Here is a 19,889-nt window from a genome sequence, read left to right as displayed (position 1 = left end):
AAGGGAAGTACATAAGGTATTTCTATACCAGGAAGGACATCTTTTTCTAAAATACTTATATTCCTGTTTATGAAAAATATTTTAAAATAATACTTGTGTAACAAATACATCACACACAAAAAAATCAAGTACTCACCCGCATTGACTATAGCATCTACCTCTAGCAATGTGATGTCACCTCTATAGAGAGAAACTTTTTCACTCAAGCTTTTCTTCACCTGTGATGTTTCCTGAGTATTTTCTTCTGTAATAAAAAAAAGGAATATATATCAATAGTAATAGTTAAATTTATTTAATAAAGACAATTTTGATACAAGAGCCAATATGAGTCACAACCTGGTATATTAGACAAGTGGAAATAAATGTGTTAGTACCAGGGCTGTGGCTTAGTCTCTATTTATTATGTATTCCTCAATACAAATGCAGTATCACATATATAATAGGCATTCAATAAATTAAGACATGTTATATTGGTCAACAAAAAACTCAATGTTTATTATTATTATTACTATTATTATTATGAAAATATCAAATTTAAAATAAAATTATGTACCACTAGTTTCATAAGAAGATAAGAAAAAGATGTACAATCACCAAGACAAAATAAATTTTCACAGTAAACAAGCTTATTTCTATTTCGTTCTAGTTACCTAACGTCATCTTTGAAAAACATATTCACTCAGAGCAAAAACATGTAGGTTCAGCTACTTCTTCGTAACTTTGCTACTCCTAAGTAACAAATGTCCCTCAAAATGGGATGGATCAAGAATACTTGAATGGGTGGGGTGCCTGGGTGGTTCAGTCGGTTAAGTGTCTGCCTTCGAGGTCATGATCCCCCCATATTGGGCTCCCCGATCAGCAGGGAGTCTGCTTCTCCCTCTCCCTCGGCCTGCCGGTCCCCTTTGCTGTGCTCTCTCTCTGTGTGTCAAATAAATAAATAAAATCTTTAAAAAATATATTTGAATGGATGAAACTACTTTTCTTATCAAATCGTATTAACCTTTCACTGTAGAGGGCGCTGCTAAATTTAAAAGAGAAAAGCTCTGCCCTGCACACAACAGCCAGCAAGCTTGTATACTGAAAACAAACCAAAACATTACATTCTACAACTTGACATATTTTCCAATGTTTTATGGCAATACTATAATTTGAGTTTCATTCATTTTTAACAAGTAGTAATGTTAAGACATTAAACAAAGCTGTACAAAATCAATGTTTTAAAATATATATTAATATACATAAAAAGCTTTTTAATATACCTCTAGGAAGGTTGATTTATAAACCTAAACTTTTTAAAGTATTTATGACTGTGCAAATCTTTCAAGGGGGAAGATAATGCTATTAATTCACTAAGACACTCTTAAATGAGCATTTAATTTTTAAGTATCTGAGAGATGGGAGGTGATAGGTCACAAGTCACCAATATTGTCTTTGGGCCCCAATAACCACAGAAAAAAATTGGCCAAGACCACGGATATGATCTGTGCCCACAAAACTGATCTTTCCTTTTTCTGCCTCCAAAGCATTCCCTTCTTTGTAATCACCTCTCTCCTTAAAGGATTCTAATCAAAATGCCCATTGGTTTTGGCAGTAGAAGCAGTAATAATAATAAGGAAGAGGAGAATAATGTGGGAAAATTGTATGCTAAAAGAGTAGAGAAAGATGTTCGAAGACCTCAAAATAAAAAACCACCTCAAGGGCTCCTACAGTACTGGTACTGTCTGCCTTTGTCAGGTAATGGCAAAGACCACAGACTTTCCTACCAGACTGACTCTGTTCAAATCTTGGTCAGCCAGTTAACAACTGGGTGGCATCTGAAAAGTTATTTATTTTCTCCATGCCTCAGTCTATAAACTACTGGCTCCTTCCCAGTTAACATGAGTTCACTACCCTTAGAATAATGTTTGCTCCACAGTAAGCTCTCAACAAACACTACCATTTTTTTTAACAAAGATTTTACAAAGGTGACAAACTATTTTAGCATCTATATTCAGAGTACCACAGTAGTTAAGGAATATTTCAAATGATATTATTTTGAAAGATGTATCATTACATGTATTATTATTATTATTATTATTATTATTACTCCCATCAGTGAAAGAGACCAGATTTTATGTTCTAACCAAGCTGTCAATGCCTGTCCCAATGACAAAGACTTTGAGCCAGAAGGCCTTGAGTTCCACATCCAGTGTCTATTCTTACTATTTTTACCAAATTAGAAAGTCCTGATTCCCAATTAAAGATTGTTAAATGACAATAAATATTTGTTTGGTTTGAAAAAAAAAATCTGGATATTTGGACTATTTTTAAGCCTAGAAATTATAAAGACTTCTGAGTAATGAGTTTCAGAACTCCATCAGGCATTAAATTGATAGGAATATCACAAAAGAAAACATAAAGTTTGACTTTCCAGCCTGGGATACAAAGCTAGATAGATTTCATATCCTTCTTCAAGTTGGATTTAGTTCATTCATTTTCATTTTCTCATGAAGCATTATGTAATATTGTATTTGTAGTAATGTGACTTTTTAACATAAGTGAGAACAAATCATGTATTTCTGTCTCCAAACATAAAGAAATTATCAAAGAATGGTATTGGAAAGACTCAAAGTTTAAGCTATTTATACCACAAAGAAATTCTAATCTCTTATCTGCAAATTTTAAAAATGGGTTATTTTGAGCCTAAACTAAAAGTTCAAGCAAATTCAACATATTGAATAAATAGACTGCTGTGACATGTCATTCAAATAAGTTACTCAAAATGGTCTTATTAGAATCATCAGCATCACTGAAGAAATATTTTTATCTCTTTCTCTCTTATTTTAAAAATTCACATGAGCATCCTGGGGTGCCTGGGTGGCTCAGTCGTTAAGCGTCTGCCTTCGGCTCAGGGCCTGATCCCAGGGTCCTGGGATCGAGCCCCGCATTGGGCTCCCTGCTCCACTGGGAGCCTGCTTCTTCCTCTCCCACTCCCCCTGCTTGTGTTCCCTCTCTTGCTGGCTGTCTCTCTCTCTGTCAAATAAATAAATAAAATCTTTAAGAAAAAAAATTCACATGAGCATCCTTTTTCCTCACAGCCAGACATACACTTGCTGCCCAATTTCTCACATGGTTATGAAAAAGGCATAAATGTAATTAAAAGCTATAATTTGAGAATATTAATAATTATCAGTATTTCCTTCAGCAATGTGCCAAAACCAAACAGCAGACTTTGACCACTGCCTACTCTCTGCAGACACAACAATATAAATTACCACCAGAGGCTATTTCTCTTATTTGAACGGCAATGCACTGCTTTCCTTCTCACACAAGGGTGTTTGATCGGCACTCTCAATGTATCTTTTCCTATACCCTGGGTTAGAAAATGGAAATGGTCAAGCATTGCTCCCTCATGGACATCCTATATGTACATACACAAAGCACTAATTCACATTTTGCGCACAATTGGCTTCATTCAACTGCAAGTTGAAATATTTGTCAGTGTACACATACGATAGTAATTGTTCTTCTAGACTGCATACTATTTATATTGTAAAACAAGCAAAAACAACAACAAAAGGGCTAGATGGTAAAGTGGTAAAAACAGATTTTATTCTGGAACTACTGCAATTGGGGAAAAGAGATCTCAGTATAGAATCAGGCTCAATTCCCAATACAGCAAAGACAGTGGGGATTTATAATCAAGGAATGGGAATCAATGGAAGGAAAATTATTAAGAAGAAAAACAGGAGGCCGGGGAAGATTCTGATTGAACAGATTAAGGATTCTTGCTAAAGGCAATCTAGGATGATGACATCACCTGGAGTATGGGAGGGGATGTGGAATTTGATCGATACTGAGGGTGGGAATTCTATCTAAAATGATTTAGCAGAAATCTTACTAAAACTGGACTATGTCGATCTAGCAAACATCTGGCCTTATCAAGAAAAAAGCTTAGTGGAACCTGACTAAAGTTTGGTTAAGGAGAAAGACTTTTTCAGTCTTTCCTTTTATTCAAGGAAAGAAGACATGTTCTTCTTTCTTTGAATAATGTAAGTCCATTTCTCATTAGGTTGCCTTTTGTTCATTAAGGACCAGCAGAAACATTAGTTGAGAGTTGGTAGTGGAGGATATTTGCTAGATAGTATGAGTAGTCAAACATTTAATGAGGGGAATTTCTATAAAAAGAAAAAGAAAAAGATTAATGGTTGAAGCAGATGAGAAACCTAGTTTTTTCAGTCCACTGGGAAGACAGTCGAGATGATTTCTAGAAGATGGGCTCAAAGCGTCTTTTGCAATTTGAATGTCCTTGGTGATGCATCAGGTGTTCCACTGAGCTTTCTGAATGGCCCACATAGCAGCAGACATGAAGGATACCCATACATGATCCATTGAGGTGACCTCTTTGAAGTTTGTATCAAATCATCCAGTTTCAGCTTGCAGGGCTTCAGGAAAAAGGGCAGTTTTAGTTCTCAATGATGCCAAATCAGGTGGTGGAGAGAAAAACTGGAAATACTTTGGAAAGCTGTAGCCAGACATTGGAGGAGGAAACTAGAAGGACTGATAAAATGTGCAAGACAATGAACAGGACTAGAATTTAATAACACACAAACAAGGATGCACAACAGTTTTTCACTGAAGCATAAAATGTCTCTCTACAGTCACCCCCCCCCCTTTTTAATCTTATTTACAAAATAAGTCTGGTCTCATTAGATTTGGCCTAATTATTTATATAAGTACAGCAAGAATGGTAATTGACCACTTGAGACTTTCAAGTTTGGTTTGCTGGAACTTTTTGTAGAGAATCTCAGTTTAGACTTTTAAAATCCTCTTGAGGCTAAGAAGCCAAACCTAGAACTCATCACCAAATTTAGCCTATAATTCCAATAGATTTGGGTGAATTCCTCTTCTCAAGGTCGCCAAAATAGCCTAAAGTTCCTGGGCTTGCCAGGAAGTGACCTTCTTTACTCATTTGTAAGGTTGGGAACACTGTATACCAGGTAGAAGCCTGGTTTTTCCAAAAAGAGTTTGTAAGCATTGGCTCTATAAAGTCAAACTTAGTTCCCTACAACTATCTGATAATCTTATTCTATGCATCATTCTCAAATATGACATTCCAGTCAAAGCCTATATAATCAATTTTTCCAATTATGTCCCATTACAAGGAAGACAGATTCTTATTGAACTTACATAAATAATTTTATTGTCATGAAAATAAGAATACTCAATAGAGTTTCTGAATTCTGGAGAGATCAGATAGGGAGAAAGGATAAACATTTCATTTCTTTTTACAAAAGTATAATCTACTAAATTGTCATGAGTTACAGATAGTTTAAGATAAAAAAGGGTTCCTTAAATAAAACATTAAAGAAGAGCAATGTTCCAAAACAATAACGGTAAAAATCATAATCATTCTTCGTTAGTCCATCCAGTCCCATGTAACTGATTCGTTTCCCCACACATTATTAAAATAGTAATAACAAAGAAAAAAACAAAAACCCACATACTTTTCTTATTCCATTAAACCAACTACATTAAGTAATCTTATATATACTGAGATCTATTTCTAAATTCTCTATTCTATGCCAAGACTACTGACAAAGTCTAGGCAAGTCTATCAGAGAATAAGTGGCCACTTAGAACAGAGACAAGTTATCTCAGATGAGGTTCCCTAGGGCAACCAGCCTGACAACTGCCAGCCAGATAAGTAAGACCATCCAGAACCATCTAGCTCCAGCCAACCCACCTGCTAACTATAGAACCTCCTGGTTAACCAGAGACTGAAGAGCCATAATAAAAAGAATGTTGCTTTCATCCACTAAATTATGGAAGAGTTTGTTTTGGAAGAGTTTGCACAGCAAAGCTAACTGATACGGGAAGGAAGAGGAGGAGGAGGGGAAGCAAAAAGCATGTAGTAATGAAAAGTACTGTTCTATAAAATCTGGTTTCAGTTACATGTATATAGATACACACGTTTATGACTAAGATGTTTGTAACTGTGGATCTTGGGTAAATTTCTTTTTGAAATTTTGAAATCACTGTGTTTTTGTATTTGTCTCTGACACAAAAATGTTTTAAAATGTTGGCATTTTGGTATTTTGCAGTTCCACAAAAATGGAACAAATTTTAAAGACTAGGCTTTCAAATATTATACAGTGATCATTTATGTAAGATTTCTGGGGTGCAGAACTAATACCTAATTACTGACTTATATCAAGATTTTACAGGGTTGGGGGGTGCCTGGGTGGCGCAGTCGTTAAGCGTCTGCCTTCGGCTCAGGGAGTGATCCCAGCGTTCTGGGATCGAGCCCCACATCAGGCTTCTCCGCTAGGAGCCTGCTTCTTCCTCTCCCACTACCCCTGCTTGTGTTCCCTCTCTCGCTGGCTGTCTCTCTCTGCCAAATAAATAAATAAAATCTTTAAAAGAAAAAAAAAAGATTTTACAGGGTTGAGGCACCTGGATGGCTCAGTCAGTTAAGTGTCCGACTCTTGATTTTGGCTCAGGTCATGATCTCAGGGTCAGAAGATCAAGCCCTGCCTCGGACTCAGCACTGGGCTTGGTCTGCTTAACATTCTCTCTCTCTCTCACTCTCCCTCTGTCCATCCTCCCAACCCCACTATATCTCTCTCTCAAAATAATAATAATAATAAATAATAATAATAGTAAAGATTTTACAGGGTCTAACACAGAGACAGATATTTGATAAACATACAACAAATACGGAATTCACTGACCAATTGATTACCGAATATTTTTATGTTTAAGAGGACCTGTTTTGTTCTATAAGGGGCAAAATCCACATAGTAAAGTACATGATAATAGACTACATTATCACATGCAAAGCTATAACTCACTTGTGCAACTTAAATGAAAAGTGAACATTTTCAGAAGACATGATTTAACCTGTGGTAGATACCTAAATCTAAAGGAAACAGGGAAAGGAGGAAATTACAAGGCCTAAATTAATAAAGAGGAAAAACTGGAATTCCACAAAATTTTTTAAAGAGAACTTGGAATTTGGTAAGATGAAGACACCAAAGTCCTGGGTCTTCTCCAAACTTTTAGAATTAGTTGATGGCCGTTCCAGTATTCCTTTCCATCCATAATGATGATTCATCACACACTTTGTGTGTAATCTTATCGTTTAATTATCTAAAAGAACATATCTTCCTATTTGTGTTACAGCTATATATGTACCTGTACTATCCCATCTTCTAAGAGTCAGTAAAGGATGGTGTTAGAAAACCAGGCTCTGGAAGCATTATGCATAGATTTGAATCCCAGCTCTGCCACTTACTAGCTGTGTAGCACTGGTCACATTTTTTAACCTTTCTGGGCCTCAACTGCCTTGCCTGTAAAATGGGGTTAGTCTGCTATCTTATTAGGTTGTTATGAGGATTAAATGAATTAAGACATAGGACAGCACATGAAACGGTGCCCTATTTGCAGTAAAAACACAGTAACTGTTAGCTCACAGGACGAAGAGGAGAATTACTACTAATTTGAAAGCCTGGGCAGAATCCCTTTTTTGTGCCATTTACACCATCAAGCACAATACTTACTTTTCAAAAATGCTGATTGACCACGCTCAAATACCCTGCCACTGGCAGGAAAACCAGAAGTGACTCAACCAATGAGCTGGGAATAAATAAAGTTTCTCACACAGAAGCACAGAAGACACTAAAATTAGGTAAGTACAAACAAACATACAAATGTTTGTAGGAGTCAAGGAAATTGCAAGGGAGAATGTGAAGATCACCTGAGAATAGAAGTTAGCAGTCCCAATGACAATAAGAGAACAAAAAGGTGGGCCAGATGTCCAGAAGGAACCTGGATTAACCGGCCAGAACTGTCATACATGACAGTCTATGGCTTGACTTTCTATTGTGTTCAGCCTTGGCAAGGCACACAGGGGTCCAGCCAAATTTAAAGGAGAAGTTGAACTAACACACCAACTGAGCTTGAGAACTATTTGTTCTAGCTTTCCCTGCAGGGTGCTAACATCTGCAACAAACTTGGGTTCTTTGACTTAGGTTAAGTTAAACGTTAAAATACTCAAATCATTTTCTTTAGCTCTAGTTCTTTTTTCCTAAATAGTATTTAATTTTCTCCCAGGATTCTTTTAATATTATGGTAATAATTACTTAATTAATATAATTACTAATCTTGGTTCATCTTTATTCATTAAGCTCTCTTCATTTATTATCATTAGTATAATTTAGTTATTAACCACTGAACTGCATTTGGCACTGTACCAGATGTTATACAATTTAAACACACAGCTGCTGCCCACCAAATACAAGTAAAAGGAAATCACTGACCTATCTAATCAATAAGTAAAATTGGAAGGGAGCCTGAATAAAAACATAGATCCCTGAGGAAGCTCTTAAAGTAATCTTGTCCTGAACTAAGAATGTGGCAATGGAAACAGGAAAGGGCAAATGCCAACAAAACTATTCAAAAGGCATATTTAACAAAGTGTTAGGGTCTCAGTGAAGGAAGGAGGACACTAAATTACTGGGACAGACTTTCTGGTTTCTGATCTAGGTGGCTATGAGAGGCAATGCAGTGAGAGCCAGTTTGGGAAGAAAGATTAAGTCAGTCTTGGGTATCTTAAATATGAATTTGCCAGAATATTTATGTATAGGTGTTATATGTACACAGGTCTTGGTGCTCAAAAGAAAGGTTTTCAGGCTAGAAATGCAGATTTGGAGACATCGTCATGTGATAGGGGCCCTGGGTGAGATCATCATAGGTGCACATGTAAAGGAACCAAAGACGGAACACTGGAAAGCCCAACTTTTATAGGTAAGGCTAAGGGGAATAACATGAAAAAGACACAAAGAACACATACTTAGAGAGACAGGAGAAAAACCAGCAGAAGCCTTATGGAGGAGAAAGTTTCATAAAAAAGTGATCAGTAGTTTCAAAGGTCACAGAGAAAAAAGGACTGAAAATGTCCCTTGGATATAACATTATTTCATCACTGGTGACCTTAACAAGAACAGCTTCAATAAAGCGAGAATGTGGATATGCCTACAGTCAGACTTAGACCATTACTACCCCACAAGATGGTAGAGAAATAAGATGGAAGGAATCTGTGTCTCTGAATGGCCACATGGAGTTGAACTTCCAACTGACCTGAAACACTCCCCTGTAAAGTAAGGAATAAAGTAACATCTTTAAACCATGGAATCATTGGTAGGTCTCTTGTTACAACAGCCCAGCCTTTCCCTAGCTTACCCATCCAGCAATTAATATACCATAACTTATCTAATCAATTCCTTTTTGAGAGCATATAGGTCATTCCCCACTTTTATTGTTAAAAATACTACTATAATATGAAAACCTTTATTTACACATAAATCTTTGAATATATCTCTGATTATTTCTTTGTTTTAACCTTCTAAAATAGAATCACTGAGTCATGCACGGGCTTTAGAAGCAGACTACAAGATCATTCTGCTTTATTTTTATGGAGGTAAGAGGAACACACAAACATGGCTGAGATAACTTCAAAAAAGATAAGGTGATGGAGGGAATCCTCTTACAATGTATATCTGTACCAACTCATCACATTGTACACTTCAAATATCTTACAATCATATTTGTCAATTATACCTCAATAAAGCTAAAAGACAAACCTTTTTTAAAGGATAAAGCCTGGCCATTGGATTAGAGCTCCCTGTTTATCCAAACATGACTGAGAATTGTGGAAGTCAGATTTCATTAGATTCTGCATCTTCATTAACTGTTCCAATTAGCCATCCTTAAGCCCTCTAACTAGTAGTTCAATTTTAACTCTCCTAACTCATGTTCAAATAGACTGTAAATCCTACCAACTCTACTCTTAAAATATCCCATATTCATTTTCTCCTGTTGACACTCAATGAAAACACCCTGCTGTATTAATAATGTTAAACATTAAAATAAATTGAATCAAAAGATAAAGGTCCCTTGTACTAATCTACCTTATCATCCCCATTTTCCCCATCCCCATCCTCATTTCCCCATCACCCTGCTCTCTTACCAAACTAGCCACTTTAATGCTTCTATGTCTTTGTAAATACTAGAATGTCATTCCCTTTCATCCTTTTGACAAACTCCTACTCATCTCTTAGGAGCTAGTACAAATGTCAGATGTTTCGTGAATTCTCCTCTACCCCAAATGACTTTGTCATTCAGTATATTATATAATTATCAATTATTTTATAAATGATTCTCAGTCTCTGAAATGAGAACACCAAGGCTAGATTCATGTCTTTTGCATATTTGAGTCATTCCAGATTCCTAGCACAATGACTGATACATTGTAGATACTCAAACACTGACAAAAGGAAAGAAAGGAAGACTGGAAGGAGCACAGCAGGCAAGGATGAAATAAAAGAGAAACTAATACAAAGGATATTTTCAAAATCAAGGCTACTCAAAAAATAGTGAACAACAGCAAAGACTACGTCAAACTAAAGCAAATTTCTATGCAGGCACGTAATGACTTGGATATGATATTTTAATTTTCCGCTTCACAAATCACTAACTTCCGAAGCTTCTGTTTTTTATTCTTTAATCTTTAAGGTAATTTCACCCAGTGTTTTCCATAGAACAAGCAAAATCTCTGGGAGTAAGGCTGAAGACATCATTTTAGCAAACTTAAAGGTGATTTTTTTTAAGATTTTATTTATTTATTTGACAGAGAGAGAGAGACAGCACAAGCAGGGGGAGTGGCAAAGGTAGAGCGAGAAGCAGGCTCCCCACCAAGCAGGGAACCCAACATGGGACTCGATCCCAGGACCCTGGGATCATGACCTGAGCTGAAGGCAGACGCTTGACTGAGCCACCCAGCTGCCCCTTAAAAGTGACTCTTAAGTACATTAAACTTAGAGGGCCATTGCTCTAAATTATTATTTTATACATAAAATCATAACATAATTTTATTTTTTTTCCGTTTTTATTTAAATTCCAGTTAGTTAACATACAGCATAATATTGCTTTCAGGTATACAATACAGTGATTCAACACTTGCATACAATATCCAGTGTTCATCACAAAAAGTGCACTCCTTAATCCCTATCACCTATTTAGTCCATCCCCCCACCCACCTTCCTTCAGGTAACCATCAGTTTGTTCTCTATAGTTAAGAGTCTGTTTTTTGGTTTGCCTCTCTCTCTCTCTCTCTCTCTTTCCCTTTGCTCATTTGTTTCTTAAATTTCACATATGAGTGAAATCATATGGTATTTGTCTTTCTCTGACTTATTTCACTTAGCATAATACTCTCTAGCTCCATCTATGTCCTTGCAAACGGCAAAATTTCATTCTTTTTTATGACTGAGTAATATTACAAAGCTGGGGTGACCAAAACAGTATGGTGTAGGGGCGCCTGGGTGGCTCAGTCGTTAAGCATCTGCCTTCAGCTCAGGTCATAATCCCAGCGTTCTGGGATCGAGCCCCGCATTGGGCTCCCTGCTCCCGGGAAGCCTGCTTCTCCCTCTCCCGCTCCCCCTGCTTGTGTTCCCTCTCTCGCTGCCTCTCTCTCTGTCAGTAAATAAATCTTAAAAAAAAAAAAAAAAAAAAACACAGTATGGTGCTGGCACAAAAATGGACACATAGATCAGTGGAACAAAACAGAAAACCCAGAAATGAACCCACAACTAAATGGTTAGTTAATCTTTGACAAGGCAAGAAGGAATATCCAATGGGAAAAAGACAGTCTTTTCAACAAATGGTGTTGGGAAACCTGGACAGCAACATGCAAAAAGAATGAAACTGGACTACTTTCTTACACCAAACACAAAAATAAATTCAAAATGGATTAAACACCAAAGTGTGAGACCTGAAACCATAAAAATCCTAGAGTGGAACACAGACAGTAACCTCTTTGACATTAGCTATAGCAACTTCCTTTTAGAATATGTCTCCCGAGGCAAGGGAAACAAAGGCAAAAATAAACTATTGAGACTATTTCAAAATAAAAAGCTTCTGCACAGCAAAGGAAACAGCCAACAAAACTAAAAGGCAACCTATGAAATAAGAGAAGATATTTGCAAATGACATGTCTGATAAAGGGTTAATATGCAAAATATATAAAGAACCTATAAAAACTCAACATTCAAAAAACAAATAATCCAATTAAAAATGGGCAGAAGACATAAATAGACATTTTTCCAAAGAAGACATACAGATGGCCAACAAACACATGAAAAAATGCTCATCAGGGAAACACAATTCAAAACCACAATGAGATATCACCTCACACCTGTCAGAATGGCTAACATCAACAACACAAGAAACAATAGGTTCTTGGCGAGGATGTGGAGAAAGGGGAACAAGAGTACTGCTGGTGGGAATGCAAACTGGAGCAGCCACTCTGGAAAAGAGTGTGGAAGTTCCTCAAAAAGTTAAAAATAGAATTACCCTCTGATCCAGCAACTGCATTCCTAGCTATTTACCCAAAGAATACAAAAATACTAATTCAAAGGAATACATGCACCCTGATGTGTAGAGCAGCACTATCTACAATACCAAATTACAGAAACAGCCAAAGCGTCCATCGACCAATGAATGGATAAAGAAGATGTGGTATACACTGACATAATATAATACTGGAAGCCCAAAGACTTTTGTAAATTATGCATACCATTCATAAAAAGTAAAAGCTATTAACTTACTGACTTGATGTGTTCCTGAGTTTCCCCATGTTGTCACAAACAGAAAATATATATAACTCCTAGCTACATTTAAGATGCTGGTAATGATAAAGTCCATAACAACTATACATATGATCATTATTTTTGAGGTCATAAATTTGCAGAATGTAAGAAAGATTATGAAATCTGCAATTCTAAAACATTTAGGGGAAATAAACAACCTGAAACTCTGGGGGAGCACCTTCTCAACCTTCTCCTTTAACGATTTTTACATGATTAAGATCAGACTTTCAGTACTGGTATATAAAATCATATAAATTTGCATAATCACCAACCTATACTAGAAGTACTGGCCCTTAAGGAAAAAAAACATATATTCCCACTTTGAAAAAATTTTTATTTCTTAGGTTATCCTGACAAATACATTATAGATTACTTTTAAATCTTTTCATATATTTACATGAAATTTTTAAAAAGAACTTTAAAGACTGACTCAAATAACTAGTAAATTGAAATGGAAAGAATTTTTCAGCAGCAAGACTTTACATCAACTTCTTTTAGTGGAACCTTCTAACAGATGAAATCAGTAGTGTACCTATATGCAAAAATATCACAAAGTACATTTCAAAGGAAAACCAAAAAAATTTAGCAACATTTTTCCATGTGAGAATGTATGATGTTCATATTTCCAAGGTGTACACACATACATACATAAATGATGAGCTGAAATAAACAATGTGATAGCTTTAAGGTAACTAACTGATGCATATAAAATATACAATTTCCCCTCTATTTAGTTATATTCTATTCATGTGTAAGAATTGCCAAATGATAAAAGCCAGTCTATAAATAAGTCACAATAACCTAAGAAGTAACCTTACTGATAGTAGGCACTAAAACCATTTAAAGAGGGGGACCTGGGTGGCGCAGTCAGTTAGGCATCCAGCTCTTGATTCCAGCTCAGATCGTGATCTCAGGGTTGGGAGATTGAGCCCCATGTTGGGCTTAGCACTGTAAGCACAGCCTGCTTAAGATTCTTTCTCTCTCCCTCTGCCCCTCCCCCACTCCCCATTTTCGTGGGCTCTCTCTCAAAAACAACAAAAAACATTTAAAGAAAAATATTTAGATTCTCCTTCTGAGCACACGGATGATTATGCTTCCCCGCACTCTCCCACCCAGGTATAAAGCGCTCCTACTGCACATGCCTTCTGGAACTCCTGTTCTGAGATCAGAAATCTCAACTATATCCTTAGCCTAGCCGCTGAATGAGAACTTGACTTTCTGGACTTCACTGAAAATTAGCTGTCCTCTAAGCATATCAACTCATTTCAAATGGAGGTTTTGTGTGTGTGTTTAACTCTACCTGCATGCTCCTCAAGGTTAAGAGGTACAGTAAATGCTCCCCACTTCCATACCAAAACCATTTATTTCTCTTCCTTATTCCTCCAGCTTCCCCTGAGGACTATTTTCTCTTTTTCATTGAAGTCACCTTCCTAATCACTGCACACCTTCCTCCTCACTCAGTGCCCCCTTCCATTCCACTCCTGTTTCAACATTCCCAGTAACAATAGTTCACTTGGCTTTTTGGTTCCTTGACCTTTTCACCTCTAACCATCTTCTCTACCTCACTTTCCTCAGCCATTTTCACTATGTAGACCACTTCCAAAATCATAATATCCAACATCTCAATTTCCGATTGTGGCCCAGCCTTCACCTAATTTTATTTTATCGAGGTCTCGATCATTCATCTCACCCTTTCTCAGCTCTGCATCACAGCAAAATTTATCAAAGTGCTGTCTGTACTCACTTTCTCCACATCTTTACTTCACCTTCACGTTTCCATCATCCAGGGGCTTTTTAAAGAAATTTTAAAATAAAAATTGAAAATAAAGCATAAAAGAGATAATATATTAAACTTTTTAAAGCACTTTTTAAAAATGAACATCTAAGTACAAACCACCCAACTTAAGAATTAAAACACTACCAAACATATTTGAAGCTCCCTATGTGCCTCTCTCCTAAAACTTCCTTTGGAGTTTTAACAACGTTCATGTATCCAGGTTATCTATGACACATTGATTTTTTACTATTGTTGAAATTCATGTAAATGGAATCAAATAGTATGCATTCTTGTGTAACTTGCTTGTTTTGATCAATATTATGTTTTAGGTTTCATTATGTTGATGCATGTGGCTATGGTCCACCAATTTTTGATGCGATAGTATTCCATTTTATGTATATGCCACAATTTATCCATTCTCTTGCTGATGAACATTTGGGTTGTTTCTAGTATTTTATTTGCATGAACAATACTGCTAAAGAACATTTCTGAGCATGTCATCATGCATCATGTACACACGTGCAAGACCGTCATGATGACTTACACGTGGAAGTGGGAGCACAAAATCATTGAATATTCATGGATTTAGTGCCAAAGAGCTTTCTCAAGTGGTTGTACCAATTTATACTTCAACTTAGTCACTCTTCAGCCTTCTATAAACTCTGGATTCTGACCCTATTAATCCACTGAAATGACTATCATGAAGCTCCCCAATGACCCACATATTGTCAAATCCAATGACCATCTTTCTATTCCCATTTCACTCAATTTTTCAGAAGTATTCAACAGAAATAACTACTCTAAATACGTCTTTCCCATGACCTTTTGGTTATCTAAAAGACTCCCATGACCTTTTATTGCCCTAGTTTTCTTCCTATCTCACTAGCCACTCCTTCAGTCTCTTTTACAGGCTCTTGCTGCCACCTCTAAATTTTAAAGTTCCTCAAATCTTGGTGCTCAGCTCCTTTTCTTTTCTCTATACATGCACTCAATCTGGGGAATTTCATTCAGTCCCATGGTTTTTTTTTGTTTTTTTTTTTTAAGATTTTATTTATTTATTTGACAGAGAGAGGCAGCCAGCGAGAGAGGGAACACAGCAGGGGGAGTGGGAGAGGAAGAAGCAGGCTCCTAGCGGAGGAGCCTGATGTGGGGCTTGATCCCAGAGCACAGGGAGCCGAAGGCAGATGCTTAACGACTGTGCCACCCAGGTGCCCCTCATTCAGTCCCATGGTTTTAAATACCAGAAATGTTAATGGCTCCCAAACTGATTATCTCCAGCCCACATAGCCCCTGAGATCTAGCCTTTATTCAGAAGTTGCTCTACTTCTAAAATATATCTTAATTCCAACTACTTCTTTCCATTTCCACTACTTCCACCTGGCCCAAATCACTACAAACCACTAACCTGGACTAGCTAGTCTCCATTTTCATTTTTTATCCTCCCTACCTCCCACAATATATTCTCAGCAACCAGAGTAATCTTTTTAAAATGAAAGTTCAGGGGTGCCTGGGCAGCCCAGTTGGTTAAGCATCTGACTCTTGGTTTCAGCTCAGGTCATGATCTATCTCACTGTCTTGGGATCAAGCCGCGCATCGGGCTCTGCACTCAGCACAGAGTCTGCTTCAGATTCTTTCTCCCTCTCGCTCCTGCTCACACTCTCTCTCACATAAAATCTTAAAAAATAAAATAAAATGGAAGTTCACTCTCCTGTTGAAAACACTTCAATGGCTTTGTAACAGACATTACAGTCCCCCAATATCTATTACCCAATTCTGTTTAGCAATAACACACATATACAAGTTTTAATGGGGTACAAGACCAACCAGCTAGGGACTATACTTCAAAACCTGCCATGCTACTAAGAATGACCATGCAACTAAGTGACTAGAAATGTAAGTGGAAGCTACACTTAAAAAGAAAGTTACTAGTCCTTCATTCCCTCTTTCCAAAGTTAAAAGACATGGAGATAGATGTGCATGGTTAAGTTGGCTTGGACCACAAAGATGGGGTAACACCTTATCAGATGGTGAAAGACCAAGACAGAAGGAACCAAGATCCTTGGACAACCTTGAGAATGAACTCAGCTACCAACTCCAAACTGAGTTGTTACATAAGAAACAAACTCCTATTCTGTTTGAAGACCTGTACCTAGGTGTCTTTTTATTACAGCAAGTAAACCTACAGTTTCCCACTGTACTTAGGATAAAGGCTATGCTCCTTATCATAGCATGTAAAGTTCTAAACAATTCAACCCCAGTCATCTTCATCCTCCCAATACCTTTGTTCCCATCAAACTGAAACCCTGCCCTAGATGCTCTTCCCCTAGATTTTCATATAGCCAAAACTTTTCTATGACCGAGTCATTAATTCAAATATCACCTCCTTAGAAAACCTTTCCTCACTATCCTACCTAAAGTGGTACCCTCCCCTATTCAGCATCTTACCATTTTATTTCTTCACAACATTTATCACAGTCTGAACTTGTCTGTTGATCTGTTTTTCTCTTCTAGATAAAATGTAACAACTCTGAAAGCAGAAACTTCATTCATGACTGTGTCTTAAATACCTAGTACAATGCCTGACAGAAGGTACAATAAATAAGGTTGAATAAAAGTTCTTCAAAAGATAAAACTCTAAACAGTGGCTGGTGCTTAGTAGATGTTCAATAAATTTTTGACTGAAAAAAATCAATGATTGTAAATATGGTTATAAAACAGAGTATAAGTCTCATGATTAACTCTTCAGATTAAACAAAATGCAAAAATTAACTTGAAAATAAAATTTAACGTGAATCATAAACTCAACAATAAAAAACAGGAGTGAGAGGAAGGATGGGAGAAGTGAAATTGTTTCATCTTATATTGGGGGAATTAAAAGAATTTGCTTATTCTTGATACCAATAATTAGAAAAATAGAGGATCAAATACTCAAAATTTTAAAATAATTTTCAGAATTACAAATAAAGGGTAATCTCCTACACACGAAGAAAAAGTTTGCATAACAATAACAATAAAGCATTAAAAATAAATGAAAAACATTTATAATTATGAATACAAATTCCTTTGTAAAAGTCAAAGACTCTCAAAATGAGTGAAAATTCTGTAAAAGAAAAATAATAAAGGAAAAGAGAGGGCAAAGATACAACTGGCAAATGAAAACAAAAACAAAACCAGAATGGAATTCAAGAAAAAAAATGTTTTGTTTTTAATGTACCCTACAATACTGAGCCACAGAGGCATTAGGATTGGATATGAGAACATACAAGCAAATAACTGGCAGACAATATTTATTGACATCTTCAATAGGCAATAAAATTATGATTACATTGTATTGAATTTCTGCTATTGTTTTAACATTAACAGTATCCTAGCACTGGGGTACCTGGATGGCTTAGTCAGTTAAGCCCTGGATTCTCAATTTCAGCTCAGGTCATGATCTCAGGGTCGTGAGATCGAGCCCCGCATAGGGCTCATACTGGGCATGGAGCCTGCTTAAGATTCTCTTTCACTCTGCTATCCCACCCCACTCTCACATGCCTGCTGGCTTTCTCTCTCTCTCAAAAATGAAAAATAATGCAACAACTAATGCAACATTTTTTGTTTCATGTAATTTGAATTATCAAAGCAGAATATGCATGCAAAAAGTTCAAAAATGTAAGTTACACAATTCACTGAATTATTCCAAAGTCAGTATGCCCATATAACTACTCATGTCAAGAAACAGAACATCACTGACACGTAAAAGTCCCCCTAGTACCACTTCCCAATTGCTATCCCTTCCCTCATCCACAAAAGTAACCACTATTTTTAGGCCTAATCCTTAAGTTAGTTTTGCCTGCTTTTGAATTTTGTATGCATAGAATTATGTACAATACATTCTCTTATGGCTGATTTCTTTCAATGAACAATATTATTTGCATAATTTATTTTTGTTGCATGAAGCTCTAATTTGTGCATTTTCACTGCTCTACTCATTGCTGTATATTGGATTAAATATACAATTTTTATTGATCCATTTTACTGATGACATTTTTGCTTCCAGGTTTTGCCTAACAGAAATAATTCTGCTTTGAACATGATTGTACTTTTAGTAGATATCTGTATGAATTCCTATTGAAATTACTGAGATATACAGATATTTGTGTACCTTATATCTGTATACATATAGCTTTAGTAGAGGCTGCCAGAATTTCAAGTGATTTTCCCAAATTATACTGCTAGCAGCAGTGAAAGCTATCCACATTCTACTCACACTTGGTATTATCAATCTTTTTAACTTAAGGCATTCTAGTGAGTGTTGTAATTGTATCTCATTATAGTTTTAAACTGTGCTTCCCTGAAGAAAAATAAATTGAGCAATTTTTCACATATTTATTAGCCATTTGAGTATCCTCTTTTATGAATTGCCTGTTCAATTATCTTTCCCATTTTTCTGCTGGGTTGTCTTTTTCATATCGATTTATACAGGAGTTCTTACATAATATGGATAAAATCCCTTTGTTAGATACACGTACTACAAAAGTATCTTCTACTCTTCGGTTTACTTTTTCTCTTTTATTGGTATGTTTTGAGGACAAAAGTTCTTGTCAATGGTCCAGCTTATCAATCCCTTCTGTTATGTTACAAAGTTCTGTGTTCCGTTTAAGAAATATTTTTCTGCCCTAAGTTATGAAGATATTCTCTTATAATGTCCTCTAGAGGCTTTATTATTTTACTTTTCACATTTAGATCTTCAATGGCTTTATTATTTTACTTTTCACATTTAGATCTTCAATCAAATGTGCATGGTGAGAAGCAGAAATCAATTTCAATTTTTTTTCCCATTTGGGTACCCAAATGACTAGCAACATTTAAAAGATTATTTTTAACTGACAAAAAGTAAAACCCACTATGAAGATAAAAATTACAAACTTTTAAGCATCAAATAACATAGCACTGAAACATGTTAGAAACAATGAAAAAAATGACAAACACACAACAGTAATGCAAAACTTTAATTCTCATAAGCATATGACAGTCAAAGTACAGAAGGGATCTAAATACATGTAATAAAGACAATAAATAATATATAGAACCGTGTATCCTATATAGGACTCACCTTCTTTCTCAGTGTCTGGGGAACATTTTAAATACTGATCTTACACATATTGCAAGAAAAAAAATCTCGAAAAACGGAAATTGCATGTGCCTTATTGCCTGATGACATTATAATAAAACCAGAAATTAACAACTGTATTTTACACATGCACACACGCATTTCATAATTTTTAAAATACCCTCCTAAATAACTCTTGGGTCAAGGAGGAAATCATAGCTGTATTTATCAAACATTTAGAAAATAACAAAAACAATATATATCAAACCACATGAGACTTGGTCAAAGCTATAATTAGAAGCAAATTTAGAGCAATACAAGCTTTCACCAA

At 36.1% G+C, this 19,889-nt stretch overlaps 1 protein-coding gene across 3 annotated transcripts in view; it reads right to left on the bottom strand.

Moving 5' to 3' along the window:
- Positions 1-19,889, bottom strand: part of MACROD2 (mono-ADP ribosylhydrolase 2) — a 1,872,659-nt gene that overhangs the window by 1,805,541 nt on the left and 47,229 nt on the right. For all 3 annotated transcript variants that reach the window (XM_057312671.1, XM_057312670.1, XM_057312672.1), the window contains exon 3: positions 137-244. In XM_057312671.1, the coding sequence (XP_057168654.1) occupies positions 137-244 (108 nt within the window). The remainder of the gene's footprint in view (positions 1-136; positions 245-19,889) is intronic.

This window comes from Ursus arctos, unplaced genomic scaffold (assembly GCF_023065955.2).
Source record: "Ursus arctos isolate Adak ecotype North America unplaced genomic scaffold, UrsArc2.0 scaffold_16, whole genome shotgun sequence".
NCBI lineage: Eukaryota > Metazoa > Chordata > Mammalia > Carnivora > Ursidae > Ursus > Ursus arctos.
The sequence above is the reverse complement of the archived record's forward strand: the minus strand, read 5'-3'. Positions and strand labels throughout refer to the sequence as shown.